Here is a 26,286-nt window from a genome sequence, read left to right on the forward strand (position 1 = left end):
TGTACATACTCCTGAAGGTGGCCAAAACCTACATGTATTCAATGTGGGGATAAGGCTGGATGCATTTTCACAGACCTACTTGCTGTAGTGCTAAGTTTTGCAGAATCAGTGTTGTCTGACACTAGAAAAGGACTTGAGCTACAAGGTTTGCTGAGGAAAATTATTTTTTTTTAATTAATTAATTTAATTACTTAGTATCATTCCTCCACAGGCTTGCTTGGCGTGTTCCTCAGCTTCCAAGAAGGCTTGTGAGGGTGGGAGTAATCTAATCAATTCTGACAACATCACTTGTCAAAACTTAGTTTCATTGTGAAAAGCCATATGTTAAAAAATGCACGGCTTTCAGAAGTTCCCAGGGCCTCTCCCCATACTGCTTTCACTGACAACATTTCTCACTGTTTGCTTACAGTAATCCCAGGCTAGACTTATGGTGGAAGGCACTTTCAGTTAACTCAAGTGCAGACCACCGCTATTGTTGTCACTGTCCTAAGTAGTCCCCTTCATGATATGAAGTCAGTGAAATCAACAGAAAGAATGACAATCCATTGCTCCTGTCATCTGACCAAGGTCAAAAGATTATACAATAAAGGGACAAGCAGACGCATGAGGGACCTTTCCCCATTGATTAGATCAGAGTCCAATGTCTTGGCAAAGCATACTGATGTCCTAACTGTATCAGCCATCTGGTACTTCTGACAGCTTCAGACAGAAAAGTGCTCTGTGTACAAATAATTGTGAGGGAAATCAGGTTTCATTTACTGGAAATCTTCATAAAGGGTGGGATTCATCTTGATGGTTGTGTAATAAGTTTGTATAAAGCTTGTTGATAGAAAGCTATATAAACTAATGCCATTTTTCATATTGATTAAAAAGTCAGGTTTAAGTCTGCAAAAGCAGACAGGTATGCAAAGTGATTATTTAATAACTGAAACTGAATGCAAATATTTAATTACAAATCCTCAAATTAATGCTCTTTTAAAAACATGTGAATCCTACCACATGACATTTCCTACTGAGTAATTAGATTTGTTTGCATCAATAATTTGTATGTTAATGACTCTAACCAACTGTTGAATTCATAGTATGATATTCCATAACCAATCTAGCACAGTTCACTTCTGTTGTATAAAGAGTTATCGAAATCATAGAATCATAGTATGGCATGGGTAGGAAGGGACCTCAAAGAGCATCTAGTTTCACCCTCCCCCTTGAAATAATTGCATCACATTATGTGTCAGAGAAGTCAAACAGTCTGCACAAAAAGTTACAGACCAAACTAAATAATAGTTTTATGTCTGAAAATATATGAGCACCCCTTATTTATTCAGTTTTACAGATATATTAGAAATCTCAGTCTGCATGGAGGAACATGAGAATGTTCAGACCTTCATCAAATCACACAAAGAGTTCACTCCAATTTCAGCAACAGTGAAAGGGTACAGTAGACATCACAAGCCTAAGGAAAAAGACTTTAATTTCTGCATCCCAACTACTGACATGCAGTATCAATCTAGAATGGTCACTTATTTGCCCAAATGTGAAATAAGAAATATTTATGTTTTCAGGAGTAACTTGGAGTATGTATTTCATAGTGTGTATAGTCTCCACATGTGTGTAATGATATACATCACCTTGAGGTCTTGAACTCAAAAAACATGATTAGCTGGAGGCTAAATCTCCTTTCTGCTTTTAATATTGATGTTAGCTAATATATATGTATTTAGGGACTGGGTTTTGTTGTTGCTGTTTTGTTTGTTTGTTTGTTTGTTTGTTGTTAAATGTGGTTCTTGTAGCTGCCCTACAGATAGCTGTGAAAAGCAATGAAGAACTGGATCTGGCAGATCTGTGGAGAAGAGCCAGGGTGGAAACTGATCCTGTTAAAAGTTGATCTTTATCACTTGCTGTGATGTCATCCTTATTTGAAAAGAGGAATGTTGATTCAATATTCTCAAATAGAAGATAGAAGAAGACTATGAATAAGCTTCTCAGTTATCATTTCACATGGGTGCATCCTTCACAAAACTCGCCTTTCTGACCTCTATAAATCTAAGAATGAAAGTAATGAAAGCCTCAAAACTGTGGGAAAGTATCTGCTGCTTAAAAAACATCATTTGTTCCTAACAGTTCACAAATACTTCACGGTAGAACTTTGAGTAGACAAAGATGGCTTCTGCCCCAACCAGATTAACTCAGCATCACTGTCCCAAAGGACATTAATGACCCCAGCAGACTGTGGAGAACTGCGATGCAGACGTGAGTTCATACAATGAGTGCTTCACTCAAAGTTCTACCACTGTGTTTGACCTCAAACCCACACACTGATTCTGATTTTTGTGCTATTTTACAATAGATTTTCCTTTATTTTTCTCAGAATTTCTGGTCATGTTTTCTGATATCTGTTGGATTTTATATTAAGACCAGCACTGATGTAATTGATTTGTTGTGAGCAGAGAAGAGGCAAAGCGTGATGATCCCCCCATGAGCTGATTATGTTACAATTACCATTTCCCATGCCAGAACACTCTATTTTCTTCAGCTCTGAATTCTTCTTTGGAATAAAATGTTTCCTGCTTCTTAGAGGCAAAAAAAAATTCCCATGATAATACAGCAATGAGTGGGGCCCGAGATAAATATTCCTGACACTACATTTTTTATTCATTTATTTTTTAGAAATAAACAGTTCCTGGGTTTTCACTCTAAGCAATTTATTTACGAGCTTTACTTTGGTGTGGCAGATGAACTGGTGAATGTTCTCATCACATGATATAAGAGTGTGTTCAATATTAGAATTGAGGGAAATGTAGATGCACAGAGATGCAAAGAGTTTCACCCTTTTCCAAACTTCTCCATACAATTCATATCTTCTTTCTTTTCATTGTATTTCCAATTTCACATTATATCTATGAGGATATTACTACCTCATGTATTTAACATAGAAAAAGATTTTGAGGACTCAATCTGGAAAATTCATATCCAAATCCAACATTTTCCAGAGGTCATATCTGTGCCTTCTAAATATGGGGAGAACAGAAACAGGCCCAAGCCAAGTTTAACCTGCAGTCAGCTCACTACATACATAGAGAGACAAAGAGGGACTCTGAGCTTTTCAAGAATGATTGGATTTCCATTGTATATATGGTGCATAGGAAACATTTTTACTGTGTCTCCTTCATAACTAATGTTTCTTTGTCCATTATACTTTCAGAGAATAAGTTGTGCCTTTCCTGAGTACTCTATAAATGATCAGGTATCAGATGAACCATACTAAGTAGGATAGTTTTCCTATCTGAAATGAATTCAGTGGTAAAAATAAGCCTGTATAATGTGCTCCCATCTACCTGTGATGTGTGCACTTATATATATTGTCCATTGCCTCAAAAATCTCCTGTAGGATATAGAAAAATCAGAAGAATCTCCAAAGTGATGCTGTGATAAATTCTTACTTTCCTTAAATCTGATTAACTGCAGCAAGATTCAAAGGATTGTGTTCTGACAAGTAAGGTTACAACTCTGTATTCTCTGCCTAATTCCAGTACCACTGCAAGCCTTACCCTAGATAGATGAAGTCCTTCCATTTATCAACATGCAAATGGTGCAGTAAGTTCAGTCCTTTCCTAAAGCAGGAAGTGCAAATTTTCCTGCTGAGAATGGTTATCTATTTTACTGTCCTTATTTTAGAAGGCTTATATCTTTCCCTTCTTTTTAGTTTAGTATTTGAGGGCAAGCTCACATCATATATATGCATTACCTAATGTTTGATTGATTTAATTTTCTGTGTTTTGGTTTTATTAGAATTCTGTGAATTGATAAGTACTAATCTCCTGCAAGGTAGCTAGCAACAATCTCTTGGTTTAGTAAGAAACAATTTACAATTGCAAATACACAAGTTTTTAAGTCTAAAAGACTGTAGCATTCAGTGGGATCAGAACTGACAGCTGGCAATCCTGATTCATCGCGAACTTGGCATTCTTGGGAGAAAGCCAGCTTGATACTGGACGTGTTAAACTCAGTAGCAATAGCACGGATACTTTTAACCAGTGATCGCAGCACTAGCAAGTCTGTCTTGAAAGGGATGAATGTTTAGGGATGCGTATTTACTTTCTCACCAGGTGTTTCAAGTATCTGCTAATGGCTCTATTGACTCCTAATCTTAGCTGGGCAGCAGAGTGTGAAGTCGGGTTAGGCACTGGAAGTACCCATGCAGATTTCTTTCTGTTATTATTATTATAAAATAAACTCGTTCCAAGCTTTGGGACTGCGTTTTCTTTCAGCCACCTGGGAAATACTGCAAACGGAGGCAAATAAGTAGGAGAGAGGAAAAAAAAATGGGAATGGAAATGATCTGATAAATACGGCGAAGAACAAATTGCCAAAACAATATTTTTTACATTACTATCTTTCTCCAAGGACACATCTGAGGCCGAAGTTTGGTGGAAATAATATATTTATATATATATATAAATAGTTTATTTGACCAAATTTTAGTTCCATGTTAAAGGCCTAAAGAGACCTTTGCACATAGTTGCTGCATGTGATGAAACTGCCCTTGCTACGGATTTTCTCCCTATCGAAATAGATTAAAATCGGGGCAGCAACCAGGTTAGCGTATGTCGGCATTGGAAACAGTAGAAATAACAACGAGAGGAAGGCTCCGATGTGGACCGTCAACTATTTAAATAAATAAATAAATAAGAGAGAAACAGCATCTCCCTTGGAATTAGCTGAAATACGTCTCCAAATGCTTTTTGCTACTAACCCACAGACTCAGGTGAGCTCAGTGGCTTTAACCAACCTTAAACACTCAGAGCAGAAAAGAGGGGACCGGAACCTGAATGCTGAGCTTTGTGCAAACCAAAGATGCACTGAGCATCTGGCAGCTCTCGTTTGAACCTCGCCTATCCAATTCGTTGTTTTCCGTGCTATGGCCTCGACCGTTCTTTCCGGGGTTTTTCCTTGTTTGGTTCGTTTGTATTTTTTCCTAGAACAGGAACACCATGAGATGTTTGACTCTGAATACACTGATACATTTCCTTATGCTTGACCCCCAGTTCAAGTCTACCCAAGAAGAAGGAGGACAGGTCAACTAAGGCGCGCAGAGGATTGCAACCAGGAGGAAATTTCACCCTGGGTTTGCAAAGGAGCTGCTCCGAAGCTCTCCGCACAGGGGCTGCATTAGCACCGCTGTGTCCTATATGGCACCCGGCCACAGCCCCGCCCGGGAAGGGAATCTCCAGGACTGCCCTGAGCCTCGGGATTACGCTGCATAGAGGCTCGGTGCAGACCATTGAAATACGCATGGAAAGAGAGTAGGGAAAGGAAGGAAAATTAATGTTTATCAAATCCAAATACCTCTTTCGTTCTCTTTTTCTTTATTTTTTTTTTTTCTTTAATTTTATTTTTCTTTTCCCCTTCTGGAAAACTCAACAAGTCGCCCATTTTCGCAAGCGTTTCTGAATTTTGCCATACCACGATTACACTTTCAACCTTTATTTTTAAAACAAAAACCCTTCGATGCACTCTAGGAAACGTCTTTCTTTGGACACTTCCCAGGAGCGGCTGTACGGAATAGGCATGCAGCTCGGGTTTCTGATAGAAAAGTTTTATTTCTCAGTTCGTAATATAAAGCGTGTGAACTCGGAAACCAAAAGAAGACAAATGCGGTTGGAAATTTTAAGTGGGTTTAAAAGAAGAAAAGAAAAAAGAAAGCCCTCCATTACGGTAGGGCAGCCGATAAAATAATCCCCTGAGCTGTCGGGGGCGGGGTTAGAATAACTTGTTAGAGTAACTTGTGTGCAAAACATCAGATGGGTCCTGATCTGGGAACCGGTTAGCACGAAGTGTGATAGAGGAGTTGTTTGGTTCGAAAATTCAAAATTCAGAGAAGCTATAGAGATTTAGAAATGTTTCTGCATTTTGATAGTGTCAGAGATGGGGAAATGTTAATTAGAGGGGTACTAAAGATGGAGAATGTGAGATAGAGGAGCGTACGGAGTGGATGGGGCTGTACCCAGCGCTCTCGGGTGGAGGCACGGTGCGGGGGCAGCCGCGATGACACCATTCCCTTGGACTGAGGCAGAATATTGTCTTTCCTAAACCGCGGCAACGGAAGGGCTGCGGAGGGAAGGGAGACACAGCGCATCCCGGTTTCTTTGGCAGCTCCGTCTTCTCCGCCTCGAGCAGAAGGCAGAGTTTGTTGAAGCTCTGACACGGCGGCACACAACCGCGTGTAAGGGACCCCGGGCCTGAGAGCGGCTGCCGCGGGTCGGGGCGAAAGCGGATGGTGGCATGGCTGGGCCACAGGGACCATCGCCCTCCTGCAATAGGCAGGGCGGGGGTCGAGGGGAAAAGCTATACGTCCCCGTCTAGCAGGCTGAAGTGCTTAACCGGGCCGGGAAGGCAGAGGTAGGGGATGGCGCTGCCCGGGTACAGCAGAGGAAAGGGGAGAGGCAGCAGGCAGCGGCTGAGCAGGGCGCTGTCCTTGTATAGGGCCGGGAAGGAGAAAGAGGCGGCGGGAGGCGGCAGGGGCTCCCCTGGGGGCTCCACTTGGCCCGGACCCTCGGGCTCGGCCGATAGCTGTCTCTTGAGCTTGTTGCGGCGGTTCTGGAACCAGATCTTCACCTGCGTCTCGGTGAGGTGCAGCGCGGCGGCCAAGCCGGCCCGCTCAGCACTGCTCAGGTAGCGTTTCACGTCGAAGGTGGACTCCAGCTGGAAAACCTGGCTCTTGGAGAAGATGGTCCGCGTCTTTTTCTTGCCTCCGGCAGCTGAACACCTTCCACTCTCCCTGCTGCAACCCCCAGAGTCCCGCGGCGACGGCTGCCGGCATCCGCGGAACCTCTCCGTGGAAAAAGGAGAAACTGAGCCTTCGGCCTCAGCATCCGCCCGGCGCGGCCCTTCCTCTCGCAGCCGCTCGCTGCCTGCAATGGTAAAGCACAGCGTTCAGCCCCCCACCCCGCCGCCGCCGCCCCCGCCCCGCATGCACGCACCCGTGGTCGGGGAGAGGGGCCAAGGCCGGGGTCTGATCACCGTCCTCCACCTCCAGCCTCCGTGGGGAGGAGGGAGAGGAGCTCGCAGTGAGTATCTAAAGGATGTCTCTCTGCCCCGTTAGCCGGAGTGGGAGGGAGCTCCAGGACTCGGGAAAAACGACCAAGGAGGCCAGGAGAGGCCTCTAGGAGCAGGCGGTTTCTAGAGGGGTTCATGTCCTCCCATGGAGCCTGGCTATCTCGAACTGCTGCAGGGAATGAAGCCTGGGCGCGGTCGCGTTTGGAGGTCCTGGGCTAAACCTCCGTCCTGGGTGGGTGCCTGGCTGGGACCGGACATGCGGATCTGTCTGCTTTGTACCCGAGTCGGTAGAACCTTTACTGGGCTGCTCCTCCGCAGGCTCCTCTTCTTCTTCCTCCTCCTCTTCCTCTTCGTCCTCCGGCAGCGCGCAGCTGGCCCTACCCTGCTCCCGGGCCTGGCAGCGGGGACCGGGCTGCAGGATGCTGTCGATGCTGAAGGCCGTCGGTGGGGCCAGGAGAGGCGGTGGGGCTCCGCGGCCGCTCCCGAGCTGCACCATGGCGCTCCGTGCCCAGCCGCAGGAGTGGTGGCGGAGGGAAGGCAGCAGCCGGGGCGGAGGGAGGGCTGGGGACAGGGGGAGGAGGAGGAGGGGTCGGGAGGAGGAGGGTGGGGATGTAGATAGAAGGAGCCAAAGGGCTGAGGGCTTGGGAAGCGGTGTAGGAGGAGAGGGAAAGGAAAGGCTGTGAGGAATCGCTGAAAGGAGAGAGCAGGAGGGAAGCGGGGAGGAAAGGATTTTTAATTTTTATGTTATTTTATTCTGAGAATGAGGTCCCTTAAGCAGGGGGGAGTAAGGCAAGGCAGGGCTGAGTGCCCTGCTCAGCATCTTCACTTGGGGACAGATAGATTCACGGAGCCAGGGAAAGGTGATGAGGAGGAGGGTGGAAATGTGGGCGTGATGGCTGAGAGAGAAAGAGATGAGTAGGGCTGGATGTGAGAGAGGGCGAACGGAAGGGGGGATGTGGGAGAAGAGGGTTTGGAATCTGGAAGAGTAAAGAGGTGGAAGGGAAATTTTGCACAGAGGACATAAGTGACAAAGGAGTGTATGACAGAGAGCTGTCATCAAGAGGGAGGAGGCAGAGAACAGGCACTGAGTGGAGGGAGAGGGACGAAAATAGCGAAAAGGAAGACGAGATATGGGAAAGCGCATTTGAGAAGTGGGAGATGACACACGAGGGGTTGGGCTCGGTGGTCTTTGTGGCTTCCTTTAAACTCGGGTTACTACTTAATTCTAAGAAATGCAGAAATGTGTAAGCAGAGGAGCAAGGGGAGCAATCAACGCATGTCTACAGAGTGCTCCGAGCAGAAGGGACCCCTTCTCTGCTGGTGAGCCCTGTGGCTCCGGGGCACCCCGAGCCCTCCCTTGGGAGCACACCTTTCGGAGGATGAAAGAACTGAGCTATTAACGCAAGTGTTCCAGGTGCTCTTCGGGACTCGGACTGCTGTGTGGTATCCGGAAAACTGCTCCCACCACCTATCAACATCGTCTTAAAAACATATTACATTATACCAGGCTCTGTGTTCTGCTGAGTTTGAGGTGCCACAAGCTCTTCCTACCCCTGCACCCCTGTGCAAAGCCAGGGGAAAGTTGTCACCGGCTTTTAAGAGGCCTTTTAGTCCCATTCGCGATGTTTCCACCACGAAAACTGCTGAGGGCGAGCGAACAGCTCTTGAAAAAGACAATAGAAGTGCTGACAGACTCTTAAATATCGTTATGCCGGAGATTCTGTGATTTGAAATGGGGGCTTCTTAAGGATTCGGACCGCGTTAATCTTTAAAGCTGTGATTCTGGAGAGAGCGGTTTGCAGCTCTTTTTCATGAAAATTTGTTAGGCTTTAGAAGTGCACTCAGATTTAATGCAGCCGCCTGACGCAGAGCTGGATTTATCCCACCAGGCGACAAAAATAAAAAACCTCCTCTTCCATTAACGCGGTCATTGGCCAAATGCCTGAAGTCGTTGCGTTTGTCTTGCAATGCCTTGCGCAAGCTGACGGGGCCGGTGGGGTGGAAATGTCCCGTTAAAGGAGCGACAGTGTGAGGGGAGGGCCGGGAAGCAGCGGGGAGAAATGTTAAGAAGCTGAAAAGATGAATTTTCAGAATAGGGAAAGCAGCCCAGGGTAGAGATGGAGAGGAGGGTGGGGGGAGGGAAGAGGTTTTTGAGGCTCCATCTCAATTCACTTCCCGGCCCCAAAAGGCCTCGGGCGAGGTGCACACCGCTTGAATACAACGATTTTCCTACAGTAGTTAAAGGTTTTCAGCCACCAGAATATTCTCACCCCGCGTTTGCTTCGCCCAGCCTCCGAGTCCGAGGGGCAGATTTTTTGCTTTTAATAATATATTCCTCTATTAAAAAGCTCGAGTCGAGCAGAATGGAATCCTTTTTACCTGAAGAAGCTTTTTACAAGTGATCCGTCGGCATATATACCCATATTTCCATTTTAGCTCAGAGCAGAGAGAAAAAAAAATAGGCTACTCTCGAACTAAATCTAATTGAACTGAAATCTGATTAGGTTTTACAGAAAAGCGAGAGTCCGCCTTTACTTGGCTTATGGGATCGGGATCGCTTTATCCCCAATGCATCCGGCAGTAAATACCCCCCCACACACACACTCCCGCCCCAGTGCCCACAGCCCCTCTGCAGAAGCCTTGAAGTCGTCCCTTCTCCTCTTCCGGGACACAGCACAGGGGAGTGGATCCCAGAGAGAAGTGCTGTCAGGAAAAGAAGTGTAATAATAAAACATAAATTAAAAACCGAGCAGCTGCAAGTGTCAAACGGAACCGGGCTTTGAGGGGGAAAGTAGACCCTTCACCTCCAAGTGCTGGACACAGCCAGGGTTGGGCCTTCTGTGACCCCAGGACAGAACATCCTGCTTGGAGAGCTTTAGTCAGCCCTTAAGGTCAATTTGAAGTCGGCTAAATCGCCTCCATGCAACTTCTGCACATGCTACAAGAGGTGTGCAGAGAAATCCTGGAGGGGATTTGTGAATAATGCAACACCTGGCTGTTCAATGGGCTGGGACTGCTAAGGAGAGAAGGGAGAGCAAATAAAAACTATGTTAAGAAGAGAAGGAGAACGAGAATGGGAAAATGGGAGAAAGAGGAGAGGAGAAGAGAGGAGAGGAGAGGAGAGGAGAGGAGAGGAGAGGAGAGGAGAGGAGAGGAGAGGAGAGGAGAGGAGAGGAGAGGAGAGGAGAGGAGAGGAGAGGAGAGGAGAGGAGAGGAGAGGAGAGGAGAGGAGAGGAGAGGAGAGGAGAGGAGAGGAGAGGAGAGGAGAGGAGAGGAGAGGAGAGGAGAGGAGAGGAGAGGAGAGAGAGAGAAGAGAAGAGAAGAGAAGAGAAGAGAAGAGAAGAGAAGAGAAGAGAAGAGAAGAGAAGAGAAGAGAAGAGAAGAGAAGAGAAGAGAAGAGAAGAGAAGAGAAGAGAAGAGAAGAGAAGAGGTTTTATGATTTCTTCCCAAGTTTAGATTTTCAAAAGGCACACATAGCTATGCATATATTTCCATACATAGAAATTAAAACGTAGTATCGGTAAGAGGAGTTGAGAACCTCAGGCCGGTTAAATGAAGCGCTAAGAATTCCGCAGTGCAGTTGGGCTCTTTGGGCTGGGGGAAGCAGTGGCGTTGCCCGGCTGTAGCCGGAGGTAACGGAGCCCTGCAGCGCTATTGCAGGAGCGCGGCCCTAATTGATGCACAGCGCAGGGTGCGCAACCCCGGCCCGACACATTGCAGGGGTGCAGACAGCCTCTCCCAAGGTAATGCAGCATAAAAGAAAAAAAAAGGATCGATCTAAATATATTGTTCAACAGTGGAGCCAGCGCGCACCTATGAGATTTATTAAGTATTGATTTGCATGAATATTTTAGACCCATGCCTACGAGAAAAGTTATAGGCCATCTTCGGGGGGTGAGCGATGTACCATTTGCAGTGCAGCCATGTAAGAAGGTGCTTTTCAGCATATCGATCACCTTCATTTGAAGTGTAATTAATAATAACATCTTACAGCGGCTAAGCTAGTTTATTTCAGAGGGTAACTTCGTATCATGTGCTGATATTCTTTTGCTTTGCTTAAAAAAATACTAAAAAGGCCACCTTTCCGCTAATTATTTCTATTAGCACTCAATAAATACAAGGTACCTTTGTGAGCAGCCTGGCAAGGTTCTCCCCCTCCTCGCCTCTGGAGTGCCATCTAGCTAAGCTGTTGTAGCAGCATTCATTAAGCAAATGTCAACAGACGAGGATTTATGCTGCATAATAATATTACAGCTGTAGTATAACTGGATTTATTTTGAAGCTATTCTGAGATTGCTTTGATCTATAAAGCAGCAACGTATGTCTCTATGTGTCGCAAACAGCCTTCGCAAAACTGCTTGGAGCTGTAGAGTCCACCAACGTATTTCTTAGACCATTCTGTCTGCTGAAGCACTAAACATGGCTCTTACCTCTTTAATTTGCTTAATAAAGATATGCGGAAGGAAGAAAACTGCGGAGAATCTGCTGCTGTTATTTTAGGGGTGAGCTTTTAGTATTTTTGGCCTGCTGAATATGGCCGATTTATGACTACTGTTTGCCTACATGCTGCAAAATACTCGTGCCATCGGTGCAGTGAAGGGAGTCATTAAAAGTCTACGGGGTAAAGGATCCTGAGGTGCCTACGTTCCCACTTTCAGTACACACTTCTAATAATCCACTCTAAAGCACTTCCTGCGCGTACAGAATAAGGCATAAGGAAGCACTTTGCTCTTAGACGAATTCACGTCTTGCACCTTTTAATATTTTACTATGATCATAAGTTACAAATACAGTGTATGAAAAAAAAAAAGAAAAAAAATCGGTTTATTGATATAATCAGCGAGTCTTAAAAAGAAACAACAACAAACAAACAAACAAAAAACCCCAAAAAAACTAATGTCAAAACACAGTTTAAAAATCCGATTGATCGTGGAGCCCTGCCAGTCCCTTAACTTCAAGAAAAAAAATAATAATATTTAGTAGAATCAGAAGTATAATAATCTCATATGTTACTCCAAAGAGAAGGCATGTGGAGAGAGGAGGGCGTTACGTTGCTCGCTGGGTTACAATCTGCTCTCATTCGTAGAAGCGCGATGAGTCCGGTTTTAACCCGGCGGGAGCTGAGTCCGACGGGGGTGTTGACGTGCTGCCCTCTGTCCTCAAGGAGATCCGGGCTCCGAGCGGCACCGAACCCAAGTATTGAGCCCAGAGGAAGGAGCGTCACCCAAAGTCACCTCCAAAAGGCCGAAGTCCCCGAGGCTCTGCGTCCCGTGGGGGCACCGCCGCGCCCGTCCTCCTCCTCTCCGCGCGGTCACATCACCGCTTTGGGGTCATTTCACCCCAAGTGTTTCACAGATATGCAAAGAAAACAGCGTGGCGAAGCTCTCCCGGAGTGAGACGAAGGGTTTCGTAGCAGTGGAGAAACAGCTCCTAAAAACGGGGCTCCGGTGAGAGCGAGCATCCCGGCAGGAATCCGCGGTATGCTTTAACTTTTATTACATTTGTTTTCATTCTCGAGTGCTTTTGAGGTTTTTAGCGTCCCTACTTTAACAGTGCTGATGTCCAGAGCCGTGTAACAAGCCAAAAGGGAATGGGGGAAGGGGGGGGAAGAAAGAAAGGGAAAAAAAAAAAGTAACGGTGGTGAGGTTGTAATCCGCCCCTGACCCTTCTCGGGTTTCGTATCAAAGCCGAAGCTCCGCCGATCGATTTCACAACAAGAAAGCGTGAGATCGCCCCCAATGCATTGCAAAGCGGAGGGAACAGTGAGAATCGGATCGCCGTTCCTTCTCCGGGGAGCGGACCCCTATGGAGCCCGGACTCGGCTGCTCTCACTGGTACCCCGAGTGTTGTCCGCTTACATTGCGGCTGATTGTGCCCTAAAACGTGGGATCAAAGCCTGACCTTTCGTCAAGGCTGAGTTTTGCAAGGTCATTTTCCCCTTAATATTCTGAAAAGAAAAATATATATACATCCAACCTTTGGAAACAATAAGGGACCCAAAATTCATTTTAGCAGCTCGGAGAGGGGAAAACAAAACAGTTATTAAAAGAAAAAAATAAGCTTGGCATGCATAATACTTCATATAATATCACATTACAGTCCAGCTTGCATAACTAGCCGTACAGCTCCCCGGTCTGCTGCCATCTGAATTCCTTCTTTCCTTGTTTTTTGTTTTTTTTTTTTTAATTGCCAGTGAGAAGTATTAATCAATTAAACAAACAGAGCCCGTAAGAGATTGGAAAGTGGAGGTATGTTTTCCTCAGCCTCTATTAGGAGACCCAAACAGGAGGCAAACCCAGCTATTAAACCACCTTCTGCTTTTTTATTCTTCCCCCCCATTCCACCCCCCCCCCCCCTTTATTTTTCCCTATCTTTTTTTTTTTTTTTCTTTTATTCTTTATTTTTCCCACCGAGTATTTTAAGGGGCTGCTTTATCAGGCAAATAAACCGAAACCATAGAAAACAAATCCTCACAGCTCTGACTTCGGCGGGGCGACATTCCCTCCAACAATTTGCCTTCGATTTGCTTCAAACCAAAAAAAGAACCGCACATGCTCGAGGGTATCGATCGGATGAAAATGAGTAACAATGGAGAGAGGCAAAAAAAACCCCAATCTGTACCAATTAAGTGGCCTGAAACAAAGGGCCCTGGAGGAGCTGCTGGAGGCGGGGGTCCGCCGAGCCCTGAGCGGAGCAGCGGGGAAAGGGGTCCGGAGGTCGCGGTGGGGGACCCCGAGGCTTCGCCGTCCGTGGGGCGGGAGGGAGTGGAGGGGTCGGGAGGAGCCCCCGGGCCTGACGCTGCCGTACATTCGTCTCACACTCGGGGGGAAGCTGAGGGGCTGCGGCCCCCCGGGAAAACGCCGCTCCGCGTCAGAGCGGGGCCGAGGCCGGGTTTTCTTTGGCTGCGTGGCGGGGGTGAGAGGGGGGGCTGCTGAATGGCCCCCGGCTCATGGCTGCTCTCCTCTGGGTTTCGTCCGGCTGCCCCACGCCGCTCCGCGTTAACCCCAGCGGTAAGTTTATTGCACGTTTTCTTTTTTTTTTTTTTTTAAAAAAAATAAAAGTCGAAAAGCGGAAAATGGTGAAAGTGGAAAGAAAAAGTCCGAGGGTGAAGTTGGAAGCTCGGGGCCGCGGTCCCGACACAGGTGGGCGCTCAGACGAGTCCCGTCATCTGCGAGCGGAGGAAGGGGAGGGAGGCGGCGGGGAAGGTGCCCAGGGGGTAGCTGACGCCTCCGGAGAAGCCCACCAAGGGGGGGGACATGTGGGGCAGGCCGAAGCCCAAGGCGCTGGCCGGCGAGTTCTCGTGGTACAAAATGGGGACCCGCACAATCCTTTGGGCGGCGTGGGAGAGGTTGGCCGCCTCCAAGTCGGCGGCGAGCTGCCGCTTCCACTTGTTGCGGCGGTTCTGGAACCAGATCTTCACCTGCGTCTCGGTGAGATGCAACGAGGCTGCCAGGCCGGCCCGCTCCGAGCTGCTCAGGTAGCGCTTCACGTCGAACGTGGACTCCAGCTGGAAGACCTGGCTGCGGCTGAACACCGTGCGCGTCTTCTTCTTGCGGCCGGCTGCTCGCTGCTCTGCTTCGCCCGCTTCCTCGCCGCGTTCCTCCTCTTCCTCGCGGCCTCCGGAGCTCTGCCGCCCGCCCACGGGGCCCCTCGCCGCCGCCCGCTCGCCGCCGCCCGCCCGCTCCGTGTCCTCCGGCAGCTCCGGCGAGTCTCGGTCGCTGGCTGCGGAGAGAGGCACAGCGCTGGGGTTGGGGAGAGCTCAGAGGAGCGATTCCCCCCGCCCGGGCACTGGGAGAGGAAACAACGCGGTGCCGAGGCAGCGAGCCTGGGGCTGAGGCCGCTGCTAGTGCTCCTTGCGTTGTGAAGGACTCCCATATAGTGACATGTAAATACATCAAATATATGTCATGCATATACACACGTGTGAGTGCATACTCATATATGTGTGCACACATATCTACATGCATGCATATACCTATACGCATATACCTGTCTTCATATGTATGTATGTATATAACATCCATATATGCTTAAATCTATGCATGTATATAACATCTGTACACTTCATATGTACACAAGTATATACAGCATACACACGTTCATTTATAAACACACGTATATATTCATATAACTATATATATATTTAAATGTATGCACTTCTGTGCTTGCACATTTATACACGTATATATATTTACACACTTATAGCAACTTATTTACACACCTATGTACATATACATTTACGAGAACATATGTAAGTATGCTGGGGTGTGTATAGATGAGGTAAGTGTATAAGTGAGTGTGTGTGTATGAAGAGAGGGGGGAAACAAATGCTTTCGCTTCGTGTTATTCTCAGCTGCATGAACCACATCGATGGGATCAGCTGCTCTAATACCGGGACATCGCCTCCAGCATGTCTCCGTGGTTGCCCATAGTGTGCTTTCCAGTTAGAGTTCTAAAGGGAAAAAAATCCTAGTATTTGTAGAATAGAGGGCAGAAAATAAGACAGGAAAAGAAGCGAGGAAAACCAAGCAGCTGTTTTGGTGGTCATTTTCGTATTCTAGACGTATTTTAGAGAGAAATTAAGAGTATTAATAAACCCATCCCTATAAAAGAAAACCTCTGGATTATAAATCACGCCTCTACTCAGAACTGAGTAAGCGTGTGAACCCTATAGACTAGCACGGAATCAAAGGGATGCGCAGAGGGACAATATTTTTTCTATCAGGATAAAAATAACCGCTGATCGCAGCCCGTAAACTTTTTCAGATGTTAATTTGTGCCCCGCAGCTCGGGTGGGAGGAGAAGTCTCTCCCTGCAGAGCCCCGCAGTGAGCGGAGAGCGTCGGGGAAGGAGCTGCGGGGCCTCGGTTGCACCGAAGGGCCGGTGCTATAGGACCGGTGCTATAGGGCCGGTACTATAGAGGGCTGCTTCGGAACTCTTCTACAGGGTCGGTGCTCCCGGCTTTCGAGGTTACTGGGAAGCGTCAAGCAGTAAAAAAAGAAGAAAAAAAGGATAGGAGGAAATAAAGGAAAAATATCCAAGAGAGAGAACAGCCCCCGCTGTTGATATTTCGGGCCGAGCAGCAGGCGGGGCGGAGGCTCTCCAGGTGTCCAACACCCTGAGAGCATTTCCGGAAATTTGGGCAGCCGAAATCTCCGGACAGAAGATGGATGAAAGCTGTGAAGGACACCCCCGCAGCACCACTCTCCCTCCCCACTCGGGACCGAGACGGGACCCCGGACCCCCTGGGGAGGGGACAGCAGCACCCCCCATCTCTTTCAGGGCCCCGTAGGGAAAGGGAACTTACTGTCGGGGCTGGTGCAACCCAAGAAAGCTCGGCGGTACCAACCAACGGCGGCGTCGCGGAGCGGGCAGCCCGAGGCTCCGAGGCGCAGCGGGGAGTGGGGGCCGCAGCGCGGAGCTCCGCGCCCACCTCCGCCTCCTACCGCCGCCCTCCGCGCCCCTCCGCCGCCCTCGGTGCCCAGCAGGTCCTCGATGAAAAAGGACGAGACGCGGGCAGATGTGGAGCCGGCGTTTTCCGTCGCTTCGTCCGGCATCGTCGGTAAAACAGCTGCAGGAGGAGGTGGGGGGGGGAGGTCCCGGTTCCACCGGAGGATGGCTCCTCGGCTCCCCGCTGCCCCGCGGCCGCCTCCTGCCTCTGCTTAGTCCCGTGGATGCTCTCCTGGTATAAAAGGTTTTTTTTCCGGAGTAATCATTTCAGATCGCGGTTTGCCATCATTTCCTGCAAGCTAAGAGGGGAGGGGGGAGGAGGAGGAAGGGAAGGGAATGGGGATGAAAAAAAAGAAAAGAAAAAAAAAAAAAGAAAAAGAAAAAAAAAAAGCAACCCGACAACCCATCGGAGGCGCCAGATTCTGCGCGAAAACGATAATAACGAAATAAAAATGTCATGCGAGTTAAACGCTGTACACGAGAAGGGGGGGATCCTGCGATTGGAGGAGAGCGGCGGCAAATGGGATTTCCGCAGGGGGAAGAGCAGGGCGATGGCTGAGCGGAGCCGGGGTCGGGCGCTGATGTGTGTGTGTGTGTGTGTGTGTGTGTGCGTGCGTGTGTCCGTGTGTGCGCCGCCCCGGGGCTGCCACTCACGAGCTCCTTATTTAGGTCAATTAGGGAGCAAATCCCGGAGCGGGGGGAGCGGCGGTGCCGGCCCCGGCACACGGGCAGCGGCCGAGGGGGGGGGCACTGCTAGTCCCGGCCTTGCCATTGGGTGCAGAAGGCTGAGCGGGCAGCCTGGACAGCCAATAGGCTCGGCGAACATCGAGGTTATATTAATATCATTAATAATAATCAACCAGCCCCCTCTCCCCCCCCGGCCTACGAGCGCGGCAGCCACCGAGCTTTCATGTCTGCGGAGATGGATGGAAGAGAAGGACGAGACGCGACCTCCGCAGCCGGGCTCTACAGCCATCACCTGACGGGGCGGTGGGCACCGGGGTGCGGGCGCGGGGTGTTCTGCCCTGGAGAGCACCCGAATGTGCGAGGCCGAGAACCGGAGAGAGGGAAACCTTTGTCTGCGAGGTCTCCCGAGGACGCCTGAGTGTTCATAGCACGGTGAGTGCTGAGTCCTGTTTAACCTATTCCTTTTTGCACGTGTGTGTATATATATAGATATATCTATCTATATATATGTACATATATCTATATCTATAGATATATAGAGATTATTCTAGCCAAATTTGTTATACACTTGTGTATTTATTTAGCATATGTGGGCATATTTATTTATTTATTATACACATTTATTTATTTATTTACTCCTTATATATATGTGTGTGTGTTCATGAAACCTCGAGGTGTTCAGACATGACTTCACGCAGAGGCACAGCCATGCTCACTGCTCCCCGGAGCCTTTTGCCCCCTGCCTGAGGAGCTCCCCGCTCTGATCCCACCTTTCCTGCCCCAGTCTCTGGGCATTACGACTTTTTAATTGTTAGAGCTACAGCGGAAAGCCCTAAATCTCCCCTCTGCCTGTACCCTTCTCCCAGGCTTTCCGGATGGGGCAGGGATTCCCAGTAAACCTCAGAGCGGGGCAGAACGGTGACCCTCTGCCTTTTTTCTCGAGACGGGACAGGACACGACGGGGACCGAGGGTGGGATGAATACACCGATGCCCTGAACATCCTCATTCACGTCTCTGCCCTCTGCTTCTGCAGGGGCTGTGGGTGCAAATTTGTCTCGGAGGCGGTGCTCACCTGCCGCCAGTTCCCCGGCAACCCCGGGCCAGCTCCGCCCGTTTCCACGTTGTTGTTTGGGGACGGAGGCCTGATCCCATCCTGGGGGACGGTGGGAGAGCTCTGAGTTCAAGGCCTATCTGGAGAAAAGAGACAGAAAGAGGGGAGAGAGGGAAAGAGAGGAAGAAAGAGGGAGAAAAAGAAGGAAAGAAAGAAAGATGGGAAGGAGGAAAGAAAATGAAGATTTCTTCTTCTGAAGATTGCAACCAAATGCAGAGCTCTGAACTGACATCTGGAAGAGCGGCAGCATACAGTGCCATGTTTAGATTATTGTCCTACTGACACAGACTGAAGAGCAAAACCAGGCAAGAGCACACTGGTCACTTGTTGCACAGAAGTGATGCTTGTGGGCATCACCCTTACGCTCTCCCCATACTTTCCTATATATAGGAACTATGGGTCTGACCAATATGTCTTAAGAATCTATAAACCGTCTGCTCTGTTTCACTGTCAGGCTCTGAAAATATATGAGAGCTTACAGGAATAAAGAGAAGAATGTGGATGCTGGTTACTCCTATATGTTTTATATCCAATGTGCAAACAATATGCATGCAGCCCGTGCCCATATTTTATAATGTGTTCCTACAGTGTAGTCATGTAACTTACGTAATATTGCTTGCTTTCCATTTAGAAAAACTGTAATAAAATCAATAGAAATAAATCCACTCTTTCTTCTTTTCTTCTTTTTCTTTAAGACAGTCTGGTGTGCCACAACCCTGACCTGTGTTTGTGGAGTCAGGTACCCTGACACATCCAAACTCATATGGTGTACAATTCTATGCCTGCAAATAAAGTGCTTGCACAGACATGTCCGTGAGTATGAAGCATCTTTTAAGCTTGCTGATGTGTTTATGCACCTTTAGCACAGCTGTAGCAACACGACCACTGCCACTACGTTCTGAATAATCTTTTCACTTCTTGTAATGACAGAAGAAGGAAAAGAAAGTGTGCGCTCACTGCAACCACTGACAGGGCTCTGTACAGAGTGCAGGAAAAACACCCAGAGATATTCAACACTCACTTTTAGAAAGAAACCCGGAGGTGAAGCCCCGCAGATGCCACGCTCCTCCCTGTACAGCCCGGGGTACCGCGGATGGGAGTGTCCCTTGTGCCCCGGCTACAGGGCTACAACAGGACCCTTCAAATTCCCTTTCCCAAGTTCCACACTCTCCGGTCTCTGTGCACGAGAAAATATTTCTCTTTATTTTGCAGGTCTAAGTGTTTCTCCTGTGTGTTCTGGAGCTGGAGACTGCCGGGGCCGCCCCTTTGAGCATCTCCATCCTGGTCCGCAGCCGGGCACTGGGTGGGGTGCCGGCAGGTGACAGTCTCTCAGGGCCACCCTCTCTCGTTCCCTCTCTACTTCTGTCGGCTCCTGAGCCTTCTCAAGCTCAACGCACTAAGCGAGGGGATGGGAGGAGCGAGGGATCGAGCTTCGAGAAGAACCGGAGGACGCAGAGCAGGTTTTGGGGTGGAAAGGGTGATAATAGGCTCCACAAGCGACATCTCCAGCGCGGGATACCGGCCCCATGGAGCGGAGGGGGCCTGCAATATGAATGCAATTACCCCGCCTGCGTTTGATGCCCTTCCCTTACTCTCCCTCCATCAGCGCTGCCTCGGTAAGTCGTAAAACAGAAGCGAAATGAAAGGCAGCCTTGAGCGTTCGCTCCCTAACCTCTGCTCCGCTCCGCTTTTAGGAGCTCGCGATGGGTTTAGAGTCCTAAGCTTTGCATGAGAGCTGCGGCGGGAGTGGGAAAGGGCTCTCCCTCCTCCGTACCCACAGAAGGTCTCCTTGCCTACTGTCCTCCCGGCAGCGGGGAAGGGTTTTGGGCCAGCACCCGCCTCTGGTTGATAGAGATGTACGTATGAATGCAAAAACATCTTTTTATGCAAAGTTTTCAGACAGTTCACTTAAACTATAAAAATAAAGTTAGTGAAAAACCCTGTATGCATCCTCAGTCAACCACTAACAATTCTACGAGAAATACTTGGAAGCCTTTTTTTTTTTCCCGAGTTTTTTTTTCCGTGCTCGGTGGTCCCTTAGAAAAGTGAAGGTGGTGCAAACTTTCGGATGCCTCGCTTTAAAGGAAGTATAAAATAAAACAAATGATCGACCTGAAATTGGTTGCCCGGCCTCTGTGCGATGCTCCCACCTCCCCGACAGTGCAGCTCCGGCTGTGTTGTCCCCCATAAGCGGTGGTTGCAGAGCAGGATCTGAGGGACGGGGCTCACGTCCCCACGGCTATTGCAAGAGATGCCTCCTCGGCCCCGCCCCGTCGGGGTGAGGATCCTGAGGGCATCTTACGACGGTGTCTCATTTTGGGTGGCAGGACGAGGATCAGACACTGCCCCACGCTGTGCGGGAAGCCCCGATCCTGCCTCGTTGGAACCCCGAGTTGCTCTGCCCGCAGGTTTTGTAGCCCCCAAGCTATAGGAAATACAGCTTTAATCTATAGGTAGGTACAGACCTGAGAGCCCTAAAACCCTTCAAATGTGGATTAAACAGTGCTTGAGTTCGGTAACACTGTGTGCCTTTCCTTTCGCAGTGACAAACACAATAAGGGATTTCCAGAGGTGAGATGAATTATAATTATGGTCTTTTTTTATTAACAGAATTTTAACTGTATAAACCCCTCCCTTACTGATTTCTTCACTGTTAGTGACACTGGCAGAGAAGTTTTCCTATTTCAAGACCTCTGCATAACTCGTTCTGACTCCCATGAATGTATTCATTATTCACACAGAGTCACTAAGTGCTCTGTGTGGAAACTTCCAGTCCATCGCATGTCCTGACTCTCACTGTTGCCTGTTAAGTGTTCGTTACGGATGGCGTGCCACTGGGAGCACGAATCTCATGGTTTTAGCGCTGTTTCCTTCTTAAGTGAAGGAAATTTTAATCCACAATAAATGATCAAAGAGGGGGAACGTCCCTGGCAGGGTGAATAAATAAATGAGGAAGGAAGTTTGGGAATGATTTGTGGGGATATGTATCCTCATGTTAAAATTCCAAAATATGTATTGATTTCTTGACTGGGGGTTGGAAGAAAATGGATCATCCACAAATCATGTGATATATTAAAAATAAATAGATAAATAAATAAAATAGTCCCTACTGAAAAGAGATAACAATTGTTCAAACATGATTTTTCCAGACAGATCATTGGCATTGATTTCACTATAAAATTTTAACATGAGGGTGTTTTGGTTTATTTTTTTTTTTCCTATGTACAGTATAAGAATGCATGGTTTTATTGGTACTTGTCAGGGTCAGCCACAGAAGAATTATGGAGGTCATGTGAAATAGGTGCCAATAAAGCTTTTATTATTGTTATACAGACAAAAGAACACGATGGAAAGGGATCCTTACCAGACCTAAACATGGATATTTTGCTCTGTTAACAATCAAGTCAGAAAACAGAGAGACACAGCTAAGAAAAAAAAAAGGGACTTTGCAGAGCCATTGGGCATTAACCTATTATCCTAAAACTTTTAGAATTAAATTCCCTTATAAAACGGATGTCTCCTGAAATGAAAGACGACATGACTTTTGATGTTGCCCAAAACAAAAGATGAAGGGGAAAAATATTGCACTGTCACAACAAAATGTAGCTGTTTCCATTCTGAAGCCATTTTTGTGCTGTGTTTGTGTTACGCAGTGTGAGAAGACTGAACTATTTTTAATTGCCAGGGCAGCCTTCAGATGCGGTTTGTGTCTACCTACAGCTTGAAACTGAATATTTCCCATCAATGTAGAGGAAATATTATTCTCCTCCTGTCACCCAATCTTGAATGATTCTAGTAGAATGATAAATCATTTTCAAGGACTGCAGTGAACTTCCTCCATGCATCGATAGGTTGGATTCTTAGACCCAGCTTCAACAGCTAATGGAACTCAATGGATTCCGCAAGAGCTCCCACCTTCTCAAATCTGACCATCTCAAGAGTTTCAGATTTAATTCCAGGAAGGAGACAAATTCAACCAAAGCAAGTATTAAGAGCTGTACAGCGCAAAACATTCTTTGTATTTTTACACTGCTGTAAAAGGAAAATTGATGCACAGATCAATGTTATCCCCCCAGTACTGCTAAAAGTCATATTAGCTTTTACATTTTGACAATAAAATGTTTAAAAGTGTGTGTACTGTAAGGTAAAGTTTTAGGAAAACTTGTGAAAATTACATGGACACCTATTCTACATAAATTCTCCCATATTTGAGAGTTACATTAATAAGAAGCAAGCAAGTGAGCTCTCCACGGATAGGAAGCAGAAAACATCCACTTCCCACTGACCTGTAATTCATCCATCATATCAGAGGACAACAAACCAAACTTTAAACCTGCTGTTAGATCAAGGAGAGTATTTTTCACTGTCATGCGAAAACTATACGTCTGCTAATGGTATTTGAATGAAACATATATTTCCCCCTCACCCCCCAAAAAACTCTGTCACCCATGATGTATATACATATGTAAGCACATGAATTTTTGAATCAGCTCAGAAATAATCTTTATAGAAATCAGTGAGTAGTAAGACTTCATGTGAGTCATTAAAATCCGGGGATGAATACAATTTTCAAATGGTTCTGTGATGTATTATAAATGGTTTCGCAATGTTGCAGCATATGTGGAGATACATATCTGGAGATATATACAGTTACATACATATGAGTATGTTTATTATGGTACACACAAATTGCATTTGCACATAGCATGAAAATAGTGTTGAAATGTCTTTAGAAAGGACTGGACCTAGTCAAAATGAATCATGTAGTGAACACAGATCCTAATGTAAATCTATGAAAACCCCAAATGCATTCATTTTTTTTGCTCGGAATCATTTTGTTATCAAGTCCAATTAGCCCTAGTAAACCCTGAAGCAGCAGGAAGACTGTATCAGACATGGAGTGAACTCGGTGGTAGAGCTCTGTTCGCTTTCTCTCAGCATGCAGCACGGAGATGTACTATCTTCCTCGGGATCTCAGTGGGGCTTGGCAGGAAATGCAGCCATATCAATTCCTTCTCATGAGATCCCCCTTTGACTTAGTGAACTCCCTAAGTTGTGTTACGAGGGTGCAAGCCAGTTCCCACAGTAATTCTTTGTGAAACCTGAACACTGCAGCCCACATTCTGCCCTCATGAAGACATAAGAAGTCAACCTAGAAATGTACGCAGGCCTCTGGCTATGAATAATAAAATCTAAACTGCAGTTAACTGAAATTGGAGCGATAAGTGGACTTGCTGCAGGAAAATTTCCATATCACACTTAGCAAATCCATGTAAACCCAGAGGAAGCTGAAGTCTTGATTTAATTTGAGAGGTTACTGGAGAGCTGGGCTAAAAGAGCTAAAGGGGTAGCCCTGAGGTGAGTCACAGCCGAATGTCTCAGTGCTCTTTTTATCTCCTCTCCTGCAAGATTCCCCTCTCACATTTGCTTGGGAGGGATTCATCAAACTAAGTAGAGACATCTATGGCAAGCCTTTGTATCCCACGGTCCCCTTAAAGACATTACATATCAACTCTACAATATCCATGCATTCAGGGGATAACTGTCATATCAGGTAGGTCAGATGATCCATCGCCCGTGTCTTCTTCCAACTGTCTGATCTTGGAAGGGCTTTTTTGCTGTTTCACGTCACAGTGGTACAGGCAGGTAAAGGACAGACCTACAGGGAAGCAAAGAGGACACAGCTAACTGGATATTGTAAGGGAAGACAACCAGTGGGAGGTGGGACTGTTCTCTTCTGCAAGCTTCTCAGCACCAGATCACAGATAGCTTGTGGCACTCCCTTGTCCAGAACAGATGCTCCCCATGGCTTGGCACTCTTGGCCTTGTGTATATTAGCAAGGTCAAACAGACTGGCTTAGGCAAATGCTTGTTTGTAGTTCTGTCAGCTCACTTTCTAGCAGAATGAGTACTCATGAAGATAGCAAAGACTGGGGACTATTCCTGGTAGATATCAGGATGCTGTTTTGGAGGAGCAGAGGATGTAGTCTGGGGACACAAGGTATGCCATGACGCTTGACCTCAGGGTCAGGACAGCACAGGCTCAACCCAACACATCCATATCACTGTCATTCTTCTGGGAAGGGAAAATGTCTTCCAAAACCAGTAGGGAGACAATGTGACCTATAGTTGTGGCATGGAGGCACAGGAGTTTGGGTAGGCAGTGTGTGTTTTGCAATGGAGCAGAGCCTTGGTCTACTTGTCCTCCTCTTCCCAGCCACCATCCCTGCAAAAGCACAGCCCTGGCAAACAGAGGCCCTTTAGCAGTATTTATAGCTATATCTCTATCTGATGAGCCACTCTTTAAAAGTAGGCTAACTCAAAACATACCACATTGCTGCTTGGAAATGCAGATGTGAAGGGATATCTGGTTCTAATATACAGATCACCTTATGGTGTGGCAGGTTTCAGTTTCCACAATAGAGAGTGCATTTGTGCTAGGAGTGATTTAAGCCATTTGGGACCTTCAAAAGCAGAAACCCTTCATGAACCTTATTAGAAATGACTGCACTTGCTGAAAAAAAATAAAAGGGAAGAGAAACTAGAGGAGTGATTCAAGATCACACACATCTAAAGAGTGGAAAGGAAGACTTATCCAAAGTGTTAATCTTTTAACAGAAAACACCTAAGTTGAGTGTGAGACAAATATCTCAGTTCCTTTGTTGAAGTCCTACTAATGCTGGTGGAACTGATGACTTATTGCAAAAAAGCCACTAGATTTAGTTTGAAACAGTCAGTTTATTAAGTATAAATACATAAAGCAATATTTGCCATCATCTCTTCTATTGCATTTCAATATCTGCATTTTGCATTTTGCTGAGGGACTTAAGGAGTGGGACAACAAAGCAATTTTTCCTTTCAGATACACCTGGTGGATTTGAGCTCTGATATTTTGCTTTCCCTCATTGCATGGAAATCCCCAAGGAAAAGCGAAATATCACCATAAAGATCGGCTGTGCAGATTTGAAAGAAGGATTTTGCCCTTGGGTGCAAAAGCTGGAATGTTTTCTGCAGATCATAGGCTCCATAAAACATATGTACTTAATAAATAAGCAAACAAGGCTTGTGCACGAATGGGGCTGCTGTGTAGGAAAAGAAAACTTCTGGCAAGTTGGGGTGGGAGGCTGGCAGCTACATCTTTCACAACCAAGAGCTGCTTTTAGGGAGCATAAATATCTGCATTTCTTCTTCATGTCAGCTGTGAAGTTGAGATGCTTGAAGGGAACCCTTGGGAATTTTACTCAAGGTGATTAGAAATTGTGTTCCCTCCCTGGGCTGAATGTTCCTATGCAGCAAATGGAAGGAATTTCTCTACTTTGTCAAAACCAACAAACAAAACAAACAAAACCTAACATGCTAAGAAGTCTTTCTCTCATTCACATCTACTGTCTCACTGTTTAGCAGGAAAAAGAGCAGAGGGGAAATATTCAGAACCATGCCAGCAAACTGTTTTTTTTTTAGCACCCCTTGGAGCAGGGTCTTTGCGTATCCCCATGCTCTGGAGCTGTCAGCAGGTAACACACCCTGTTGTATATCTCTGAGCTGCTGAAATGTTATGTGCCCTGTCTCCACCTTTCACAGAGCTTCCCTGACCCTGCCTTGCTCCCTGCTTAGGGTGTGGGAGCTCCAATCCCCTCAGCAGCCCAGCAGGTCATCCAGGTTTGGATAGGCCTAGGAAGCTGTCCTCTTGCATTTAGTGAGAAAGAAACACACCATAAGCGACAATGACATTAAACTGAAGATATAACTTTTTTTTTTTTCTTGATTTTCTGTCTGTTTCTAACTTGTCTACAATAATCCCTTCTTCTTCCTCTCCCTCCATTTGTGTGTTTAAGAGTGAAGTACAGCAGTAGACCAAAGACCTGGCTCACCATCCCATCTTTTGCTTACCCTTAAAAAGTTATGCATACAGCCTAAATACTGTGCCATACAAAGATGCACAGCAGCCATTCCCTTGCATAAAATGGCAAATTTTGAT

The 26,286-nt window shown here is 46.8% G+C and overlaps 3 protein-coding genes across 9 annotated transcripts; 1 reads left to right on the top strand and 2 right to left on the bottom strand.

Moving 5' to 3' along the window:
- Positions 1 to 5,578: 5,578 nt before the first annotated feature.
- Positions 5,579 to 7,581, bottom strand: LOC107313875 (uncharacterized). Of its 2 annotated transcripts, none has more exons than XM_085545748.1 (2): positions 7,354 to 7,581; positions 5,579 to 6,914 (listed from the first exon to the last, which is right to left on the bottom strand). In XM_085545748.1, the coding sequence occupies exons 1-2, from the start codon at positions 7,553 to 7,555 to the stop codon at positions 6,349 to 6,351; spliced, it is 768 nt and encodes a 255-aa protein (XP_085401874.1). In that variant the 5' UTR covers positions 7,556 to 7,581; the 3' UTR covers positions 5,579 to 6,348. The 2 variants fall into 2 exon arrangements, with proteins under 2 accessions (XP_085401874.1, XP_015718037.2); XM_015862551.3 differs by having other exon boundaries at positions 7,339 to 7,581.
- Positions 7,582 to 11,717: 4,136 nt separating this feature from the next.
- Positions 11,718 to 17,039, bottom strand: LOC107313844 (homeobox protein HMX1). The gene is made up of 2 exons (XM_015862526.3): positions 16,367 to 17,039; positions 11,718 to 14,781 (listed from the first exon to the last, which is right to left on the bottom strand). Exons 1-2 carry the CDS (start codon positions 16,614 to 16,616, stop codon positions 14,210 to 14,212), a joined length of 822 nt encoding a protein of 273 aa, XP_015718012.2. The 5' UTR covers positions 16,617 to 17,039; the 3' UTR covers positions 11,718 to 14,209.
- A 210-nt stretch (positions 17,040 to 17,249) lies between these two features.
- Positions 17,250 to 25,489, top strand: LOC146761149 (uncharacterized). 6 transcript variants are annotated; one of them, XM_085545754.1, is made up of 8 exons: positions 17,250 to 17,628; positions 19,008 to 19,121; positions 19,239 to 19,349; positions 19,521 to 19,924; positions 20,003 to 20,164; positions 20,636 to 20,761; positions 20,852 to 20,879; positions 21,642 to 25,489. In XM_085545754.1, the coding sequence occupies exons 5-8, from the start codon at positions 20,037 to 20,039 to the stop codon at positions 21,702 to 21,704; spliced, it is 345 nt and encodes a 114-aa protein (XP_085401880.1). In that variant the 5' UTR covers positions 17,250 to 17,628; positions 19,008 to 19,121; positions 19,239 to 19,349; positions 19,521 to 19,924; positions 20,003 to 20,036; the 3' UTR covers positions 21,705 to 25,489. The 6 variants fall into 6 exon arrangements, 5 of the variants coding, with proteins under 5 accessions (XP_085401880.1, XP_085401878.1, XP_085401879.1 ...); XM_085545752.1 differs by having other exon boundaries at positions 19,004 to 19,349; XM_085545753.1 differs by having other exon boundaries at positions 19,004 to 19,121; positions 19,239 to 19,924.
- Positions 25,490 to 26,286: the final 797 nt, after the last annotated feature.

Source organism: Coturnix japonica, chromosome 4 (assembly GCF_054131305.1).
Source record: "Coturnix japonica strain WE chromosome 4, WE-NBRP24, whole genome shotgun sequence".
NCBI lineage: Eukaryota > Metazoa > Chordata > Aves > Galliformes > Phasianidae > Coturnix > Coturnix japonica.

Excerpts from the sequence above, each read along its gene's own strand:
- LOC146761149 (XM_085545752.1), top strand. The coding sequence starts at position 20,037 with ATGAGAGCTGCGGCGGGAGTGGGAAAGGGCTCTCCCTCCTCCGTACCC. Across the intron at positions 20,762-20,851 it reads AATACAGCTTTAATCTATAG|TGACAAACACAATAAGGGAT; the intron begins GTAGGTACAGAC and ends TTCCTTTCGCAG. Across the intron at positions 20,880-21,641 it reads ACAATAAGGGATTTCCAGAG|ACAAAAGAACACGATGGAAA; the intron begins GTGAGATGAATT and ends ATTGTTATACAG.
- LOC107313844 (XM_015862526.3), bottom strand. The coding sequence starts at position 16,616 with ATGCCGGACGAAGCGACGGAAAACGCCGGCTCCACATCTGCCCGCGTC. Across the intron at positions 14,782-16,366 it reads GGGTTGCACCAGCCCCGACA|CCAGCGACCGAGACTCGCCG; the intron begins GTAAGTTCCCTT and ends CTCTCTCCGCAG.
- LOC107313875 (XM_015862551.3), bottom strand. The coding sequence starts at position 7,555 with ATGGTGCAGCTCGGGAGCGGCCGCGGAGCCCCACCGCCTCTCCTGGCC. Across the intron at positions 6,915-7,338 it reads TAAAGGTTCTACCGACTCGG|GCAGCGAGCGGCTGCGAGAG; the intron begins GTACAAAGCAGA and ends TTACCATTGCAG.